Genomic DNA, 17,073 nt, shown 5'->3' on the forward strand with positions numbered 1-17,073 from the left:
AATAAACCCCCTTAATGTGTTTATGCCTTCATTAAGATTTTCATGGTAATGTTTACTTTCACCATCTTATTTAGGGAAACTATTGAGATAAATAAGTTTTATCTCTGAACTTTAATAATAAACAGGTATAAAATGCTGCGCTTTCCATCTGCTTTATTTCAGAATCAGCCACAATGATTTCTGGGAAATCTCGAGCGAGTTCGATGCTCAAGTCTGCATGGACACATCCGTGATACCAAGAAGGCATCCGGAAAGTTTCTCTGTTCTTGAGTTTTAGAATTGAACTTTGGCGGTGGATGATGACATTACACAAGAACACAAGGACGCATGTTGAGAAACAATCTATGTCTGCGGCCTGGAGGTATTATAAAGTTGATGATCACAACTTTGCCATTGCAAACTGTGAGATATGTAAACTTTGGATTGCATGTCGGGTGTTTTAAGATGAGATGCTATTTGTTTTTATATTAGATTTTTTTTTTTGGTTTACTGTTACACTCAAGTCCAAAAGTGAAGAATTGATGTTATTTATAAACAAGGTAGTTTGTTCAGGCTACCTCACAGTAGTGCTTTGTTTGTTAACAGAGTTGTTAAATGTTAAAATAAAGTAAATTCATCAAAAAAAAAAAAAAAAAGGAACATCCTGGATCTGTTTCTTCGCTCTTCTTTATTCTTTTTTATATATTATAGAAGTATCAGATCAAGTTTCAGTATCAGTAGATACTCAAAATCAAATGACACAGACTCGAGGGCCAAAAAGCCTGACGGGGGCATCCCTATTTATTTATTTAAACAGTCATTAGAGATAAGTCATTAGAGACAAGTCCCAAATAAAATCCCGGTTTCTTTCTAAATAAAAACAAAATACAAGATAGACTTAATAATGATCAAAGACCCCATTGACCTACTCTGACATCTAATTAATCCCCTTTAAACAATGGCTGAAAATATCACACACCCGTGTCATGTTCACAAACTACAACGAAGGCCAATGCAGGTGCACCACCTGGCAGGTAAAGTTTAATAGACACACACACACACACACACACTTTTGAGGGGTGTAGGTGCCGAGGGCTTTTCTTTGGAGTCAGAGAGGAGAAAAACAGCTGAATAATTTAATCCGTTACTCTCTGGCCAGCTGGAGCTTTCTGATTGTACATGAATTTTACATCATCCATCACACCCTGTCATCTGTGCCACACACACACGATCAGATGTCATAAAGACAGTGCTTCACCTCCAGAAGACCTCTGGCCTTTCATTGTTACACACTTGCACAGCCAAGACTCAAGAAACTAAACCTTTCAATACTTATGTTACAATATACACACACAATATGCAACATTAATATCATTTGAAGGGTTGAATGTATGAGTACAAAGTAGTATGAGGCAAAACCATCTGCTAAATATTTATTTGTTTATTGTTCAAAAGATTAACATTAATCAGGGTTCCCAGATTCAAAGACTTTTTAAAGCATCGTTAACTTTAAATCAAGAAATTTTATAATTCATACCCCAGCATATGTAGCACCGTGAAAGTCCTTACTGTACTGAACATTTCACTTACACTTACAATTTACATAAAAATGTCAGAGAAATGTGGACAGTTTTAAAAAGCCATGTTCAAAGAACTTTAATAAAATGCGGTGAATTTAATACAGGTAATATTCCAATGTTGTATCTGAAATATTGATCAAATGTGCATTATTATTCAGTTTTATTGTACAAGATTAAAAAAAATTTTTTTTTAAGAAATTCTCAGTTTTTTTCATTCTGTTTTTGACAATTAAGCACAATTTTTGAAATCAAACCTTAAACAATATTAATTTAAAATTTGTTTGTTTGTTTTCAAGTACTTTCCAGGTATATACCAATTTTCTAGCTATTTTCAAGAAGTGTGGGAACCCTGATTATTGTTACAAAATGTGGGCAAAGCTTGTTTTGTTTTTTTTTTGATTTCTGAAAGAATTCTTAGGTTTACCAAGGCTAGGGTTATTTAAATAAACATTACGGTAACACATCACAATATAAAATATTACCACAATTTAAAATTGCTGATTTTAATTTTAATATATTTGAAATTGTAATTTATTCCAGTGATGGCAATGCAGAAATTTACTAATAGCAATGACTCCAGTAATCAGTGTCCCATTATCCTTAAGAAATCCATCTAATATGCTGATTTGCATACTATTATCATCAATGTTTTATATTTATTTATTGTCGATACCATGGTGCATTAATTCTGAATTATTTGATGAATTAAATGTTGACAAGAGCAGCATTTGTTTGGATTGTAATAGCATTGATGAAGAGCAAAATAGTGAGCAATATCAGTATATTAGACAGATATAATATATATATACATCTCTATATAATTAAAGTTATAAAAAATTGTAGATAAAAATGTAGATAAAAAGATGTAGATGTAGAATGTAGATGTAGATGTAGAATGTAGATGTAGATGTAGAATGTAGATGAAAATGTAGATAAAAAATTATCTACATCTCTATTTATTAAAGAACGAATATATATATATATATATATATATATATATATATATATATATATATATATATATATATATATATATATATATATATATATATATATATATATATACATACATATATATATATATATATATATATATATATATATATATATATATATATATATATATATATATATATATATATACATATATATATATATAGAGATGTAAATATTTCTTTATTTTTAAAATATTTTTTATTGTTGAAAACCATGATGCATTATTTCGGAATTATTTGATTAATAAAATGTTCAATAGAGCAGCATTTGTTTGGATTGTAACAGCATTGATGGGGATAAAAAATAATAAGCAAAATCAGTTTATTAGACATATATATATATATATATATATATATATATATTTGTTTACATTTATTTATTGTTAAAAGCATGGTGCATTAATTCTGAGTTAAATGATGAATAAAATGTTCAATAGAGCAGCATTTGTTTAGATTGTAACAACATTGATAATAAGAAAGAATATTAAGTGTAAATCAGTATTTTAGATGAAAATATATAGATTTATTATTTTTTTAACAATTATCGTTGAAAGCATGATGCATTAATTCTGAATTATTTCATAAATAAATTGTTCAATAGAACAGCATTTTTTGAATTGTAACAGCATTGATGATCAGAAGAAAAATATAGTAAACAAAATCAGTATATTAGATAGATAGATATATATCGATTTATTATATACATTTACTGTTGAAAGCATGGTGCATTCATTCTAAAACATTTGATGAAAAAATGTTCACTAGAGCAGCATTTGTTTGAATTGTAACATCAATAATGATGAGAAAAAATAGTAAGCAAAATCAGTATAATAGACGGCTATATATATATATATATATATATATATATATATATATATATATATATATATATATATATATATATACATATATAGATTTATATATTTATTTGTTACAGTTATTTATTGTTGAAACCATGATGGATTCGTTCTGAATTATTTGGTGAATAAAATTGTCAATAGAGCAACATTTGTTTGGATTGCAACAACATTAAAGAAGATAAGAAAAAATAATAAGCAAAATCATATATATATATATATATATATATATATATATATATATATATATATATATATATATATATATATATATATATATATATATATATATATATTATAAGTGAAGTTGAGTATAATACGTTCTTTAATTTGTTTTGACAGTTAATTACAGCCTGCTAAAATTGATCTGTCTTCTTTGAAAGCGTGTTAAGTGACAAAGTTAAGTGACAAAGACTGTTAAGTGACAAAGACTGTTAAGCTTTACCTCATTTGATTTGAAGTTCTTCCCCTGCATCCCATGTTTCCAGAATGCCAGAACACTGTCCTGGAGACACACTGACACAAATACACAGATATATAAGCTTACACACACACACACACTTACATAACAGACCAAAAGGTTCCGGCAAGTGCTTTGAAACTTGCTGTTTTAATAGTTGTTTGATGTAATTTCAACTAAAACATGAAAAGAGGGTGTAAAATAGAGTAGCTCCTCCCCTTTTAAAAAACAGCCAATAGCGTTTCGTTATTATCACAGCTCTGCCAGTGAGAGTGGCTGAGTTCAAGCACTTTAAATGAGCAGCAAATGAGAAGCATCTAAAAGGGGGCTGGGAATGTCAGACACTAAAGAGCATTTGATTGGTCAAGATTTGATGAGAAACTGAAATATGAGGTTACCTAAATAATTTGATTCATTTAGGCGAAAGTGACAAACTGCAAGCTTTGGATGTTTATATCAGTTTTATATTTTCTAAATGTAAATTTTGTCACTGTTTTGGAGCACCTTTGCTTATAGATCTCCTTAAAGCTAACATATAAAATGTTTTATTTGAATTTCACAGGACCCTTTAAAGACCATCACATCTGAATGAATCAGAAGTCAATCTCTTACCTACAGAGTCGACACAGAAATCAAAGCTCAGCTCAGATGCCAGTTTCTTATTAGACTTCAGCTTTCCTTGCAAGTTCACGATTTTGACGTTCTCTAAACACACAGGATTAGAGGCACGACAACATTAGCAATCTTCAATAGCATCTGTATTTGTTATGTTTGTGTAGACTCAGTGTTGGGTCACTCACTGTCCAGGCACACAAGTACGGTGTCTCTCTCCAACTGAGTCACGTGGATTGCATCAACCTGGTTACCACCTACAGCCAGACAAACACACACAAATTGAAGCATTTGTTTACAAGGCTTATTCGACAGTACTGAATGGGCAAGAAACTAAATCTTGCAAACAATGCATAGGTTATAATTTACAGACATATGACACCTCCAACAATATCAAGGGTTTGCAATGCATTTAAATACCTACTTTAATGTACTCCTTAATAGCAATGATTCTGATAAAAGTATTAATGAATAATATCTAATAAAGTATATTATTAGAGCACAGCAGTGTAGTTATATACAAGCGTCAGTCTTTAGTCACACATTATTGTTAGACAAACAGTTGGTTTGGTCTGGATTAAACACAGAAATAATAGAATTCATTCATCACTGTTATTTTTAAGATTAAATATTTTATGTTGTTTATATTGTTAAAGAACTTACTGACTATCTAAAACAATATTGAGTGCTGTGTTTATTTATAATGATATTTTTATCAGCTGAAAACTTGTGTAGTGCTAATAAAAGGTGTAAAGAATTCAAAACAGTGCCAGAAATGACTCCGTCACACACAAATAAAGATCTCGTACAAGTAGACATGTTTCTGACGCATGTATTAAACTGTAAAGGAAAGCGCTGGTACTACAATAAGCTACGATAAGACTAGGATTGCTGCATCTTGTGATATCAAGTGCAGTTTTTCGTTCATTTGCATGTTTTCGGTCCATGTTATGTTCATATTTAAGTTGAACCACACTAGTTCATTTGAAAGCCGACAAAGATTTATCTCATCAACATCCATTAAAGTACACAATTTTTTTGTAAGTTTCCCTAAAAAAATAATAAATGGTACAATGAAAATTCTGTCATTATTTATTCACCTTCCACCTGTTTCCCGTCTATAAAAACACAAAGGACCAAACCACTGTTGGTCCTTATTCACTTCCATAGATTTATTTTCCCCTATTATGGAAGTCAATAGGGACCATCAGCTATTTTCTTACTAATAATCTAAAAATATATAATCTTTAGTGTTTTCCCAGAAGCAGAAAAAAAACCCAGAAGTTTTGACCAACTTGATAATGAGGTAATCTTTGTTTTTGGGTGAACTATCCGGTTAATTTATCCAAAATCGGCAGCTTCAGAAGCAAGGAAAGTGTTTAACATTTGCATTTACTAAATTAGAGGACGCTTTAATCCAAAGTGACTTACAAATGAGGTTAACATAAGCCCTTCAAATCACCAGAGAACATAAATATATAGATAATATGAAGATATGACAACAAGTGCTTCATTCAAAAAAAAAAAACGGGATAAAAGTTACCATGACCGACGTCCACCAAACAATTTGAGTTTTTCTGGAACATGATGTAATTAAACGGTGCAAAAAAAAAAAAAAAGAGCTTCACATTTCTGAACGGTCTTTAACTATTTTGCGTCATTTAACATTATAGGTCAGTGATGGATAATAAAGACATGTAGCTACAAACATAAAATGTATAAACAATCACTATACAGTTCAATTCACTATTATGTGCAAAGTGGGAAAAAAATGATTCATTGATTCACTGTCTAATCTTCAAGTTACATGTTGTCATGTTTTCTGGCTAACTTGAAATTGCTTTGCGTCTGTCTCTCGCTATCCTGATCCATTCATGCAGTTTAACCTTCTCGAGATCTCGTTTAATCAGGCTCATTATCAGATTTACTCGTGGTTTTAAAAAAATTAAAGTATGCTTGACTGCCTCCTTGCCATTTTGAAAATACAAGTATTATTTAGGTTGGCCACTATTTATTTTCGCTGCTCAATGTGCGCGAAACAACCATCACCAACCAATGAGAGTGATTGAGAACATAAAAAGCTGATTGGATGAAAATATTGCTGAGGGCCAATATTTTTGCTTGCGCAAGGTGACTACTGTCATGTCTGTGCGCGCACATAATCCACACAGCCTTCACTTGCATTGTTGCAATGCTTTCCAAAAATATTATGCATTTATAAAAAAGTGTCTGGTGCATGTGGAGAGGAAAATGGCATCTCCCCTATGCTTGTGCATGTTGTACCTGATCCAACTTCAGTGAACCAGGAGGAGCAGGAATTGAGGTTGATGGTCTGAAAGCGAACGACCTGCCCAGGCTCTGAGCCCTGACTGACCGCCACACACACAAGAGGATACTCCTGCTCTGGGACCACCAGCATCTCAAACACACGCAGCGGACTGGGCAATGGGAAATCAAAGTGCTGTGAAGGAAAGGAAGATTGAAACACTTTATAACGCAATATGCCATCATTTGTATTTGAATCGTTTATGTTGATGTTTGTCCAACCTTTATAAGCATGAATCTCTGCATGGGTTCGTACCACTGCAGCAAAACAATCCCAGACTGCAACGCTCCACAGAGATACTTATGACCTGTATATGGATTCCGCACTGACAGAAAGAGAGCAGAATGTCAAACTCAAGAGTGTGAGAGTGTGTGTGTGCTAGAGAGTGTGTTTAAAGCTTTACCAATGCAACACTTGTGGCATCCCTTGGTGTCGGGGATCTTGGTGGTAAGAGCAAATCTCCTGTGGATCAGACACCAGTGTTTATATTAATGAAAAAGAATCACAAATCTATGTAACGCTCTGTTTTACAGTGTCCTTCTAAGAATTTAACTGTGTACATATTGCTGTAATAATGGTTAATTATGCAGAAATGTATGCAACTAACTCTAAATCAAACCATAATGCTACACATAGTACATTGATAATTAATACTTTAAAAATTAGTGTGTACATGTGTAAATACATAACAACAAAAGTTAATTGGCATTACTGAAATAGAACTGTAAGACAGATTGCTTTAGAACAGTGGTGTCAAACATACAGCCCACAGGCCGGATCAGGCCCACAAATGAGTTTAATCTGGCCTACGAGATGATTCTGCAAAGTATAAAAATAAGCTGCAATTTTTCAATAAAAGTAACTGCAGTTCCAATTGTGTCCACTGGACGGCGCATTTACAAACTGTTAATTTCATCCAATCCAGAAGCATCAGTTTGACAGCCTTCTCAGAGAGAAAGACCACGTCTATGCTCTGCCATACCACACTGTGATGTTCTCACGAGGAAACATAACTATTTCACATTTTGTCAGTTTAGTGGCTAATTCGTACAAGATTAGTCATAGGAAAATATAAGATATAAAAAAGGAGGCATGGCACCCACACCCCTAAACCCAGCCGTCATTGGTGGATAAGCAAATCATACTAAAATAAAACAAAAATATTTTTTAAATCCAATCAAAATTAAGCATGTTTTGACCCTCATTTGTAAGTGCAGTATTAAACATTTTCTTCTAAATAGTTGTTTCTTGAGGAAATCTTACAACATTTATAGCATTTATTACTTTTATAATACTACTAAAATCTAAATAAATGAGTTGTAAAAAGTGTGTTGTGAGTGTGTGTACCTGGGCAGTATCTTGTCAGGGAATCTGTGGGTGTGAAACTGAGTGGCCAGTCCAGGTTTCCTGAGCTGTTCAAACAGTCCAATCAGATTATGCGAATACAACTGAAACGTCTTCCCTTTAAACGAGAGATAACACACATTACACGCACGGCAAATGACCACACACAGGACATCCTACACATTACACAACTTTTGCGCTGAACAACGTTTGTGCTGAAGAAAATGGGAAACAACAGTCATTACACCCTGCACAAAGACAAGCTCAGCTGTGTAGTTACGCAAGTTGAACCCAAATTAGAATCAGAGTAAGAATGTTGCCAGAAAGGTGATGTGATGTTAGCTGTGTGCATGTGTGCCGTACAGGACAGAGGGTTGCCTTTTTACCTTCTGATTATGGTGATTTAGGCATTAGCAGAGCCAGCAAAGCAGTAAAATCAACCGTGAACACAGAGAGACAGAGAGAAAGACAGAAGAGGACCATGAAGCAACCGTAGAGAATCTCATGAACAAAGACAGAAAGAAGAGCCTCTCCCGTTATTCTCACTCACCTGATAATGACATCAGATTATTATTGATTATGTACAGCCATGTGCACCGTCGAGGAAACAGCTGAAAAAGATCAACGTAGTAGGTTAAGAGTGCTTTTGGTGCATTGATCTATTTGGGGTGGAGGGTAAACGTGAAAACAAATCATACCTGCTCCATGGTGGCTTCATGCAGCTCGTTCAGGTTGAGAGTGTAGATGCCATCTTCTGTGCCAAATATCAGATACTGGTCTAAAAAAAAAAAAAAAGTTAAATTTGAAATGATGCTTTGACATTTAATTTTACACCATTCATAAATCTGTGGTCAGTATAAGGCAATGTTCTCACTGCAAGTGCTCAAATCTGATTTTTTTCTCAGATCTGATTTTTTTTTTTTTGCATAGCTGTTAACACTGTTGTTATAGACAGGGTTCATACACATTATTACTACTAAAATTACAAGACTTTTCTAGAACTTTCAAGTACATATTCATAACGTAATGTTTCATGTAATGTCTACACATACATGATAAATAATAAGAAAAACAATGATGTTCAAATGTATTACAGCATATCATAGAACAAGCAACAATCTAATTTCTTTCAATTTGTTTTTATACCTATGTAAAACCTTTTTTGATAATGCTTACACAGCACTAACAATGTTAGAGCAAGTTTTTGGCCAAGGACTGAAAATAAGTCAAGACAACTAACCTATAATTAAGTTAGGGCTGCATAATATATTGTTTTAGCATCGATATCGCAATGTGTGCATCCGCAATAGTCACATCGCAGGATATGCAATGTTGAGACTATAGTTTAATCATAATGGATTAAAAGTTTGTCATCTGCATGCATTTTTAAAGAGATAGTTCATCCAAAATCTTCTTACCATTTTCATTACACCCTTCCTTACAAGCATTTATGAGTTTTCTTTTTTTTAACGAACACAAAAAGAATATAATTTAATAACTCCTATAGTATTGAAACAAGTAAAGTGTAAGTAAATAGTGAGCACATTTTAATCTTTGAGTAAACTGTCCCTTTAAGGCCTGTGACTGTGTGAACATTTCAATATTTCAAATTTTAAACCATCTGGCCACAAGACATTTTTTGTAACTTTGATAAAGATTAAATAATATACAATGAAGACAATGCAGTGTTGATTATTCAACATCTGTACCTGAATAGTGACTACCTGAAAACCATAATTCACTTTTATCTTTACTATATTTGATTGATCTATGTTTGTAATTTATTTGTTATTTATTATTCGAGATTCACTCCTCTACAAAATCCCCCCAATCAATCCAAATGAACCTGTTAAATCATCTGGCGAAATTGTATTCCCATCGCAATATACATCACAGAAATACAACATATTTTAATGTCAGATCTTTCCAATATCGTGCAGTCAAGTAAACAGATATTTGTTGAACTAATCTTCATGACTTTTCAAAAACTTTGTGGGTTTTTCTGCTTTTCCAAAACTTTTCACGGCCTGGAAAATGCCATGTCAAAATTCCATGACTTTTCCAGGTTTTCTATGATCGTATGAACCCTGTATAAATGTGACCAATATCAGATTTGCAGTGTGTACAGATCATGGTTCTAAACTGACCCGCATGCGCAAAAGTACAGTTAAAGACACCACAAATTGTCTAAATATGCACAGGATGAACTGAATAAAGCATGCTGTCAGATTATGCTTAATATGATTATTGCCCTTTTCACAGACAACCGAGGTTCATTTCATGAACTGTAAAGGGTTTTTCTGCAACTACTACTGTGTATTTCGGCGTTTGAATCCTAAAATAAGTCAATTGCGATAAAAAACACTGATCATTATGACATATGACAACCGCAGTGCACGTCTTTCTGACCACCAGTGTAGTGAACTCATCAAGGGTTAATGAACTGTGAAGGCAGAGTTGGTTTAACTCTGTTTGCAGAGTTATTTCATTTTATTTTGTTATAAACAACAGTTGCGTACAGAAAGGGGGTTTGGGTGCTTTTTTCTCTCTGAGAGAAAGTTCATCCTCAAAGGGCACCTATGGTGAAAAATCTACTTTTCAAGCTGTCTGGACAGACATATGTGTAGATATAGTGTACAGACTGTCATATTGGGGTGATATAAACACACACAGTCCTTTTTTTCCATTTAACAAAATAAAAATGGTGGACCAATTGGAGCGGTTTTGAGCCCGACCGCAACTTGACATAGTAGTGCGGTCCCCCCTGCCCACCGAATTGATTGACAGCTGCGTATTAACATGTCTCCGTAGTAACGCGTATAATCATATCAACAAGACAGGACGTGCGTAAAGCAACCGGGAATAAAAGGTCTCTTCAGTTTACTAGGATCATCAATCATCATCACATGTGATCGAGAATGAGTTTTGATGTTTTAAGTTTGAATGTTTTAAAACAGTGGACGTGTTTAATGAAGTACAGCAAATTACTTCAGATTTACTTTATCACCACAGCCGCGTGTGAGTACAATTCTAAAAGAAGACGCTTAAATCCCGGATTGTGGACATTGAATCAGGTTAATTTTTCACATTAACATAAGCAGCCGAGGGAGGAGATTAAGGCACACTGACAGGCACATGGAAACGGTGGGTGTGAAGGACTAGCCTTAAAGTCACAGTTCACAAAAATCGCAACCTGCTGCTCAGAACTATAAAATAGAAACTTATGATAGGTATAATAAAATATCTGATGGGTGTTTTGAGCTGAAACTTTACAGACACATTCTGAAGACAGAAAAGATTAGTATTAAATCTGGAAAAAAAAGTAACTTAGGTGCCCTTTAAAATGAAAGTGCCCCCTTCTTTGCGTATAGATCCCCTATCAGCAACACCCCACTCTGCTGCTTCGCAATCAACCCGCGCCCAAATTGTTAACCAGATTGATTAACAAACACCAGTTTGGCCTTCAAAGGCCTTCAACTTTCTGTGGTAAACTCATTTCCCTGTGTGCCATTCTACTGTGCTGCTAAGGAGTAGATGATGTCTGCAGCACAGAATGATGACGCATGTTGCTCAAAGATTATGTAAAAGTCGTATGAATTCGACATAACTGTTCACACTGCGGTCGCATTGCAAAACATCAGATCTGTGTCAGATTTATAACTACACATGGAAGTGGCACAAATCTGATTTAAAAAGATCAGATTCCATGCGGTTTGGGTTGTTTACACTGTCAAGACAAAAACAGATCCAAGTCACATATTTAAAAATATTAAAATATATTTTTAATTTATCAAAGATGCATTATATGGTGAAGTGACAGTCAGTGATTTTTCAATCAATTATTAGTCTTTAAAGTGACAAATTATACAACTTATATAATATTTTACTATTTGCACTGTATTTTTGATTAAATAAATGCAGCCTTGGTAAGCAGGAGAAGTTTATTTTAAAACATTTAAAAATCCTAATGACCCCAATCTTTTGGCTAATAGTGTATGTATAGTGTGCGCACGACATACATAATGTGTGTACACGACATATGTATTGCACGTGCATGCAAAAGTCTTTTTTAGGGCCTCCGTAGAATCCCAATTATTTTATAAACATAAAAAAAAAAACATTTTAGTCTTCAAATTCTTTTATTTTTTATTTTTCTCTCTCACTCAGAATTCTATACACTGCATTAGACTAGTGGGAATGATTATATTATATTATTATATCTAAAAATGTAAGAACTTTTTACATTTAACATCTTTATTAATAACCTTAATATATTTAAATTTTTAATCAAAGTTATATTTTTAGTTACATTTTTTTAAAAGATTTATTTAAAGTTAATTTGGAGAGAGAGAAATAGAGAGAGAGGGTAATGGAAAGGGAACTATAAGTGTTTAATTTCTAAATTCATTAACTATCAATACATTACCTTTGGTTTCTGGGTGAATCCATGATGTGGCACAGTTAATTTTTAGAGGACAACCATCAAAAACCTTTGAGAAACAAGCTCCCATCTGCAGATGCAAACACAGGTATATATGTCAGCTTATGAGAGCACAAAACAGAACAAAATCTGTGCAAATGATCATAAATGAGATATTATCATGTAGTAAGTGATGTAAGTGATGACGATGTTACTCACCAAGACTTTAGGAGTGGGCGGCAGGCCATTAATAGCAGGTTTCTAGAAAAAGGAAAGGAAAAATGAGTGGAGGAGCCACATTCTGTATGTGTCATACTCCTCTCAGCATGACGCACTCCTCCCCTCACACACACACACACACACAGACAGACAGACAGACAGACACACACAGACAGACAGACAGACAGACAGACAGACACAGACAGACAGACAGACAGACAGACAGACAGACACACACACACACACACACACACACAGACACAGACACAGACAGACAGACAGACAGACAGACAGACAGACAGACACACACACACAGACACACACACACAGACACACACACACACACACACACACACACACACACACACACACACACACACACACACACACACAGACACAGACACAGACACACACAGACACACACACACACACACACTTGTACACTTACACTTACAGGGAAATCTTTTCTCTCTTTCCTCTGTGGCCGACCAGGAGTCGACTTTGAAACGTCTCCATTTACACTTCCGTCTGAATCTTCCTCTACAGAGAGTGAGAGAAGAAAAGTGAAACATTAATCCAGTTATTAGGACTTTCTGGAGTACGTTATTGAGACTGGTTACATTCAGCTGTCAAATCTTTGTTCTACTGATCGTTACCTGTATAATTCAGAAAGGAAATGGTCCTCCACATAATCCCAGAAATAAAGAGGAATTAAACACTTTGAAATAACCCAGAAATAAACACTCTCACTGGGGCAGTACCTTTTTAAAAGGAACACTTCCTTGTACTTTTTACGAACAAAAATGTACCAATATTACCCTTTAAGATCCCAATGTGTATCTTTAAAAATGTACCACCCCAGTGACAGCTTTAGTACTTTCATTTCTGAGAGTGCATTGTGCTACATCAGGAACGGAGTTTGACACCCCTGGAGGGCCGCAGCCCTGCACAGTTTAGTTCCAACTCTACTCAAATACACTTACCTGGAGGTTTAAAACAAGCCGGAAGGACTCAATTAGTTTGATCAGATGTGTTTAATGTGTTTAAAGTTAAACTGTGCAGAGTTGTGGCCCTCCAAAAACGGAGTTTTACACCTGTGTGATACAGTTCGATGTCTATTTATTAAATCTTGTTATTCTCACATAAAAGGATTAAATCAGTATTTCATGTCAGTTTATTTGCAAATTGACCACACAACCAACATGATCATCTTAGTAACGCTGTTAATATTTTGTGAAATAATGACCCACTAAACAGTCGAGGGTCAAAATGTTTTTGTTTGTTTGAAAACAATTAAATTAATACTGTATTTCAGCATGGATTACGCTGCATTATATTGATCTCAAGCAAAGATGTAAACAGACTAGAGACATTTTTAACAAAATATAAAATGAATTTTCTATAAAAAAGTTCAGTTCTCATCAAAAAGCTTTAATAAGAATTAGGCAACATTTACACTGCAGATCTTGATGATGATCAATTCCAATTTTGTGACCGTTTCAGATTTTTTTTTGATGACGCACTTACAGCATCTTTTAGTGACTCATATCCGGTGTCTGCATTTACACAACAAACGGCAAAGGCACAATGACATGAAGGGGAAAAAATAAATAAAAAATGACTGACAGCTGATAATGACTGATAAGGACTGACAGCTGATAATAAAAGCGCTCTTTTCTCCATTCCTGTATTTAATCTGTATTTAATTTTTTTGAAAAGTTATTTTGCTATAGTTTATGACAGAACATTACTCATTTGGCCATGCTCTTTTAATCTTTTAATCTAAAACCAGTAGGCATTTTAATGTCATGTCCATAGCGTGATTTATGCAATAGCTTGCACTTGTGCTCTCTCTCTCACTCTCTCATTAACATGTTTAAAAGCATTAACTTGTGCTAAATGACAATATAAAAGCTTTTTTTGTCCTTGTATATTAGAATTAAGGTTTGGGACTCAAGTCTGATCCGAAATAAAAACATCAGAGTTTACGTCATTCGCTATCTCTTCCAATCCACCAGCTTACACTGCAGACACAAGGACATCACATAAACTTCCACATATGAACAAGGCCTGAATCTGATTTGAGTGAATAGAAATCCATGTGATTTTTTCCCTGTTTGCACATAAATAGGCCATATTCGATCTGTGCCAAACAAGAGAAAACAATTGTAATTGGGTCACTTTAACCATGCAGTATAAACGCAGCCTTAGAGGCCGATCACACCAAACAGGCTTTTATGTTCCAAAAACGTGAGGCGCATCACACTGTCTTTTTTGTTGAAAAGACAAAAAGAAGCGCGGTGTTGGTTTCTTATGTCACAAGACACTGACTGAATCAGCTGTGTATTGTGCATGATCGCTGCTGTTGATGTTGTTATAATTGTAATATTTAATAATACTGTGATATTAAAGATTTGTAAAGTCATACAGCTCTGAAAAACTGATCACTAGCCTTTCTTCCATCTTTAAAAGTCCCTGCAGTTGTCTTGACAACATAAACACTGCTGTCACCTCAACGGAAAACCCACCTCTGCTTTTTTATTTGACTAAAGAGTGAAAAAAGATGCGACTGACGTAACGCTTTTTCCGCTCAGAATTGACTTTTTTCAACTGCAAACACACAGCACGCAACGGCATAAACGCAAGGCGCAGCAGGTGGTTAAAATGCGAGGTGCAAAGGGAAGCATAAGCAGCGCATAAAACACTCACGGCCATTAGTAAACTATTCAAAAGATGCGCCTCTCAACACAAAAAATTTGTTTAATGTAATCAGCCCCTAAGAGATGCACAGACAATTAATTTGTTTTCAGTAAATCTGTTACGATAACAGATCATTCAGAATGTGTGAGTGTCTTACCGTGGTCTGTGGTGTGTGAGAGCAGTCCAGGGCTGCTGACGCTCACAGACAGATAGTCTGAATGGGTGTGCTCCGCGTTACTCCCTCTCTCAGGTGTGCTCTGTCTGCGGGCCACCGGCATCGGCCCATTATCAGACCCCGGAAACCGCCGCACCGTCTGGCAGCCATCGGCCAAACCGAACTCATCAGACACACTGCTTGACCGAGCCTGAGATGGCTGAGGGGAACCAGAATGTCAAATACAGGCCAAGACATATAAACATAGCCATGTGCTGATAAAGACATTCTCAAAGTTACCTTAGGAGGAAGAGGTGGCGGGACTCCCTTTCCAAGTGTTGAACTGAGAGGGCAGAGAAAAAGAAAACAATGATTTAGTTGCTTGTTGTTTGTGATTAATAAATATAAAAATCTGCACACACTAGTTTTAATTCTATAAACACATTTACAGTATATATTTATATTTTTTTTTATGTTAGTTTTATTATCTAAAAAACGCTGGAGTAAATTCTTTGTGTAATTAAAATTAAACTAAATGTGCAAAACAATCGTTGATCAAGAAAGATCCATGAGTATTTGTATATTATCAATAAAGCCACTTTTTATATATGGTACGGTTCAGCACAGGTCTGCTTGCTTCAGTTTGGTCATCTCTAACTGCATTTTCCCTGAAGTTTAGTTCCACTTAAAAGCACTGTAGGTAGAATTATTACTATAGTTGCACCACCTCTGCTGTGACATCATCGCAAATGTGACAAACCAAACCACAAATATAATGGATGCCACTGATGGAATGGTATTCTTGAGCAGTGGCTGCTGCTGATTTACATTAAATGTGCATTTAGTCATTTAAAATGTGCTTTTGTCTGAAGACTTACAATTGAAGAGGCATTCAGTAAATTAACAAGAAGAGGCAACACACACAAGAAGCGTTAATTATACAAAGGAACTGTCAGTGTTTAGAGAAGTAGGTGGTAGAGAAAGGTTTTATTTTTAAATAGAGAGAGAAAAGCGTTTCTACAGATGGTTTGTCAAGCCCACTCACCTGTGTGAAGCACACTTCATAAACGCATAGTGTATAGTTTTTTGAAAGAATGTGTCTGGTGTTGGATAAAGTGTCAAAGAGATGAAAAAAACTGTTTTCTACAGGTGGTTTATCAAGCCCACTCACCTGTGTGAGACATATTCAGACTATTTAAATATAACAAGTCTGGTATATCTTGTTGCAAATCCAATGATGATCAGGGCAAAATCTGGTAGCCTGAAGTTTAGGCCACCAAAATCTATCTAGATAGCTCGTCGGGCTTCAGGCTACCAGATTTTGCAAGCCCTGACGTTGCTAGTAATGCTGGTTGTGACAATTCTCTCAGACCAGCATTGTGTATATGTCATGTTCTGGAATTAGTACAGCTCGTTTGGAACCTCAC

General features: G+C 34.7%; 1 protein-coding gene across 30 annotated transcripts in view; it reads right to left on the reverse strand.

The window, feature by feature from the left end:
- map4k5 (mitogen-activated protein kinase kinase kinase kinase 5) overlaps positions 1-17,073 on the reverse strand; it is a 56,211-nt gene that overhangs the window by 3,442 nt on the left and 35,696 nt on the right. For 6 of the 30 annotated variants that reach the window (XM_087277574.1, XM_087277559.1, XM_087277573.1 and 3 more), the window contains 14 exon segments: positions 15,947-15,989; positions 15,650-15,866; positions 13,247-13,332; positions 12,793-12,834; positions 12,580-12,664; positions 8,852-8,931; positions 8,704-8,764; positions 8,157-8,271; positions 7,213-7,271; positions 7,031-7,134; positions 6,767-6,944; positions 4,672-4,740; positions 4,484-4,576; positions 3,857-3,927 (listed from right to left, as the gene is read on the reverse strand). In XM_087277574.1, coding sequence (XP_087133700.1) covers positions 3,857-3,927; positions 4,484-4,576; positions 4,672-4,740; positions 6,767-6,944; positions 7,031-7,134; positions 7,213-7,271; positions 8,157-8,271; positions 8,704-8,764; positions 8,852-8,931; positions 12,580-12,664; positions 12,793-12,834; positions 13,247-13,332; positions 15,650-15,866; positions 15,947-15,989 — 1,303 coding nt within the window. 30 annotated transcript variants of the gene reach the window in all.

This window comes from Danio rerio, chromosome 13 (genome assembly GCF_052040795.2).
Source record: "Danio rerio strain M-AB ecotype USA chromosome 13, GRCz13ab, whole genome shotgun sequence".
Taxonomy (NCBI): Eukaryota; Metazoa; Chordata; class Actinopteri; order Cypriniformes; family Danionidae; genus Danio; species Danio rerio.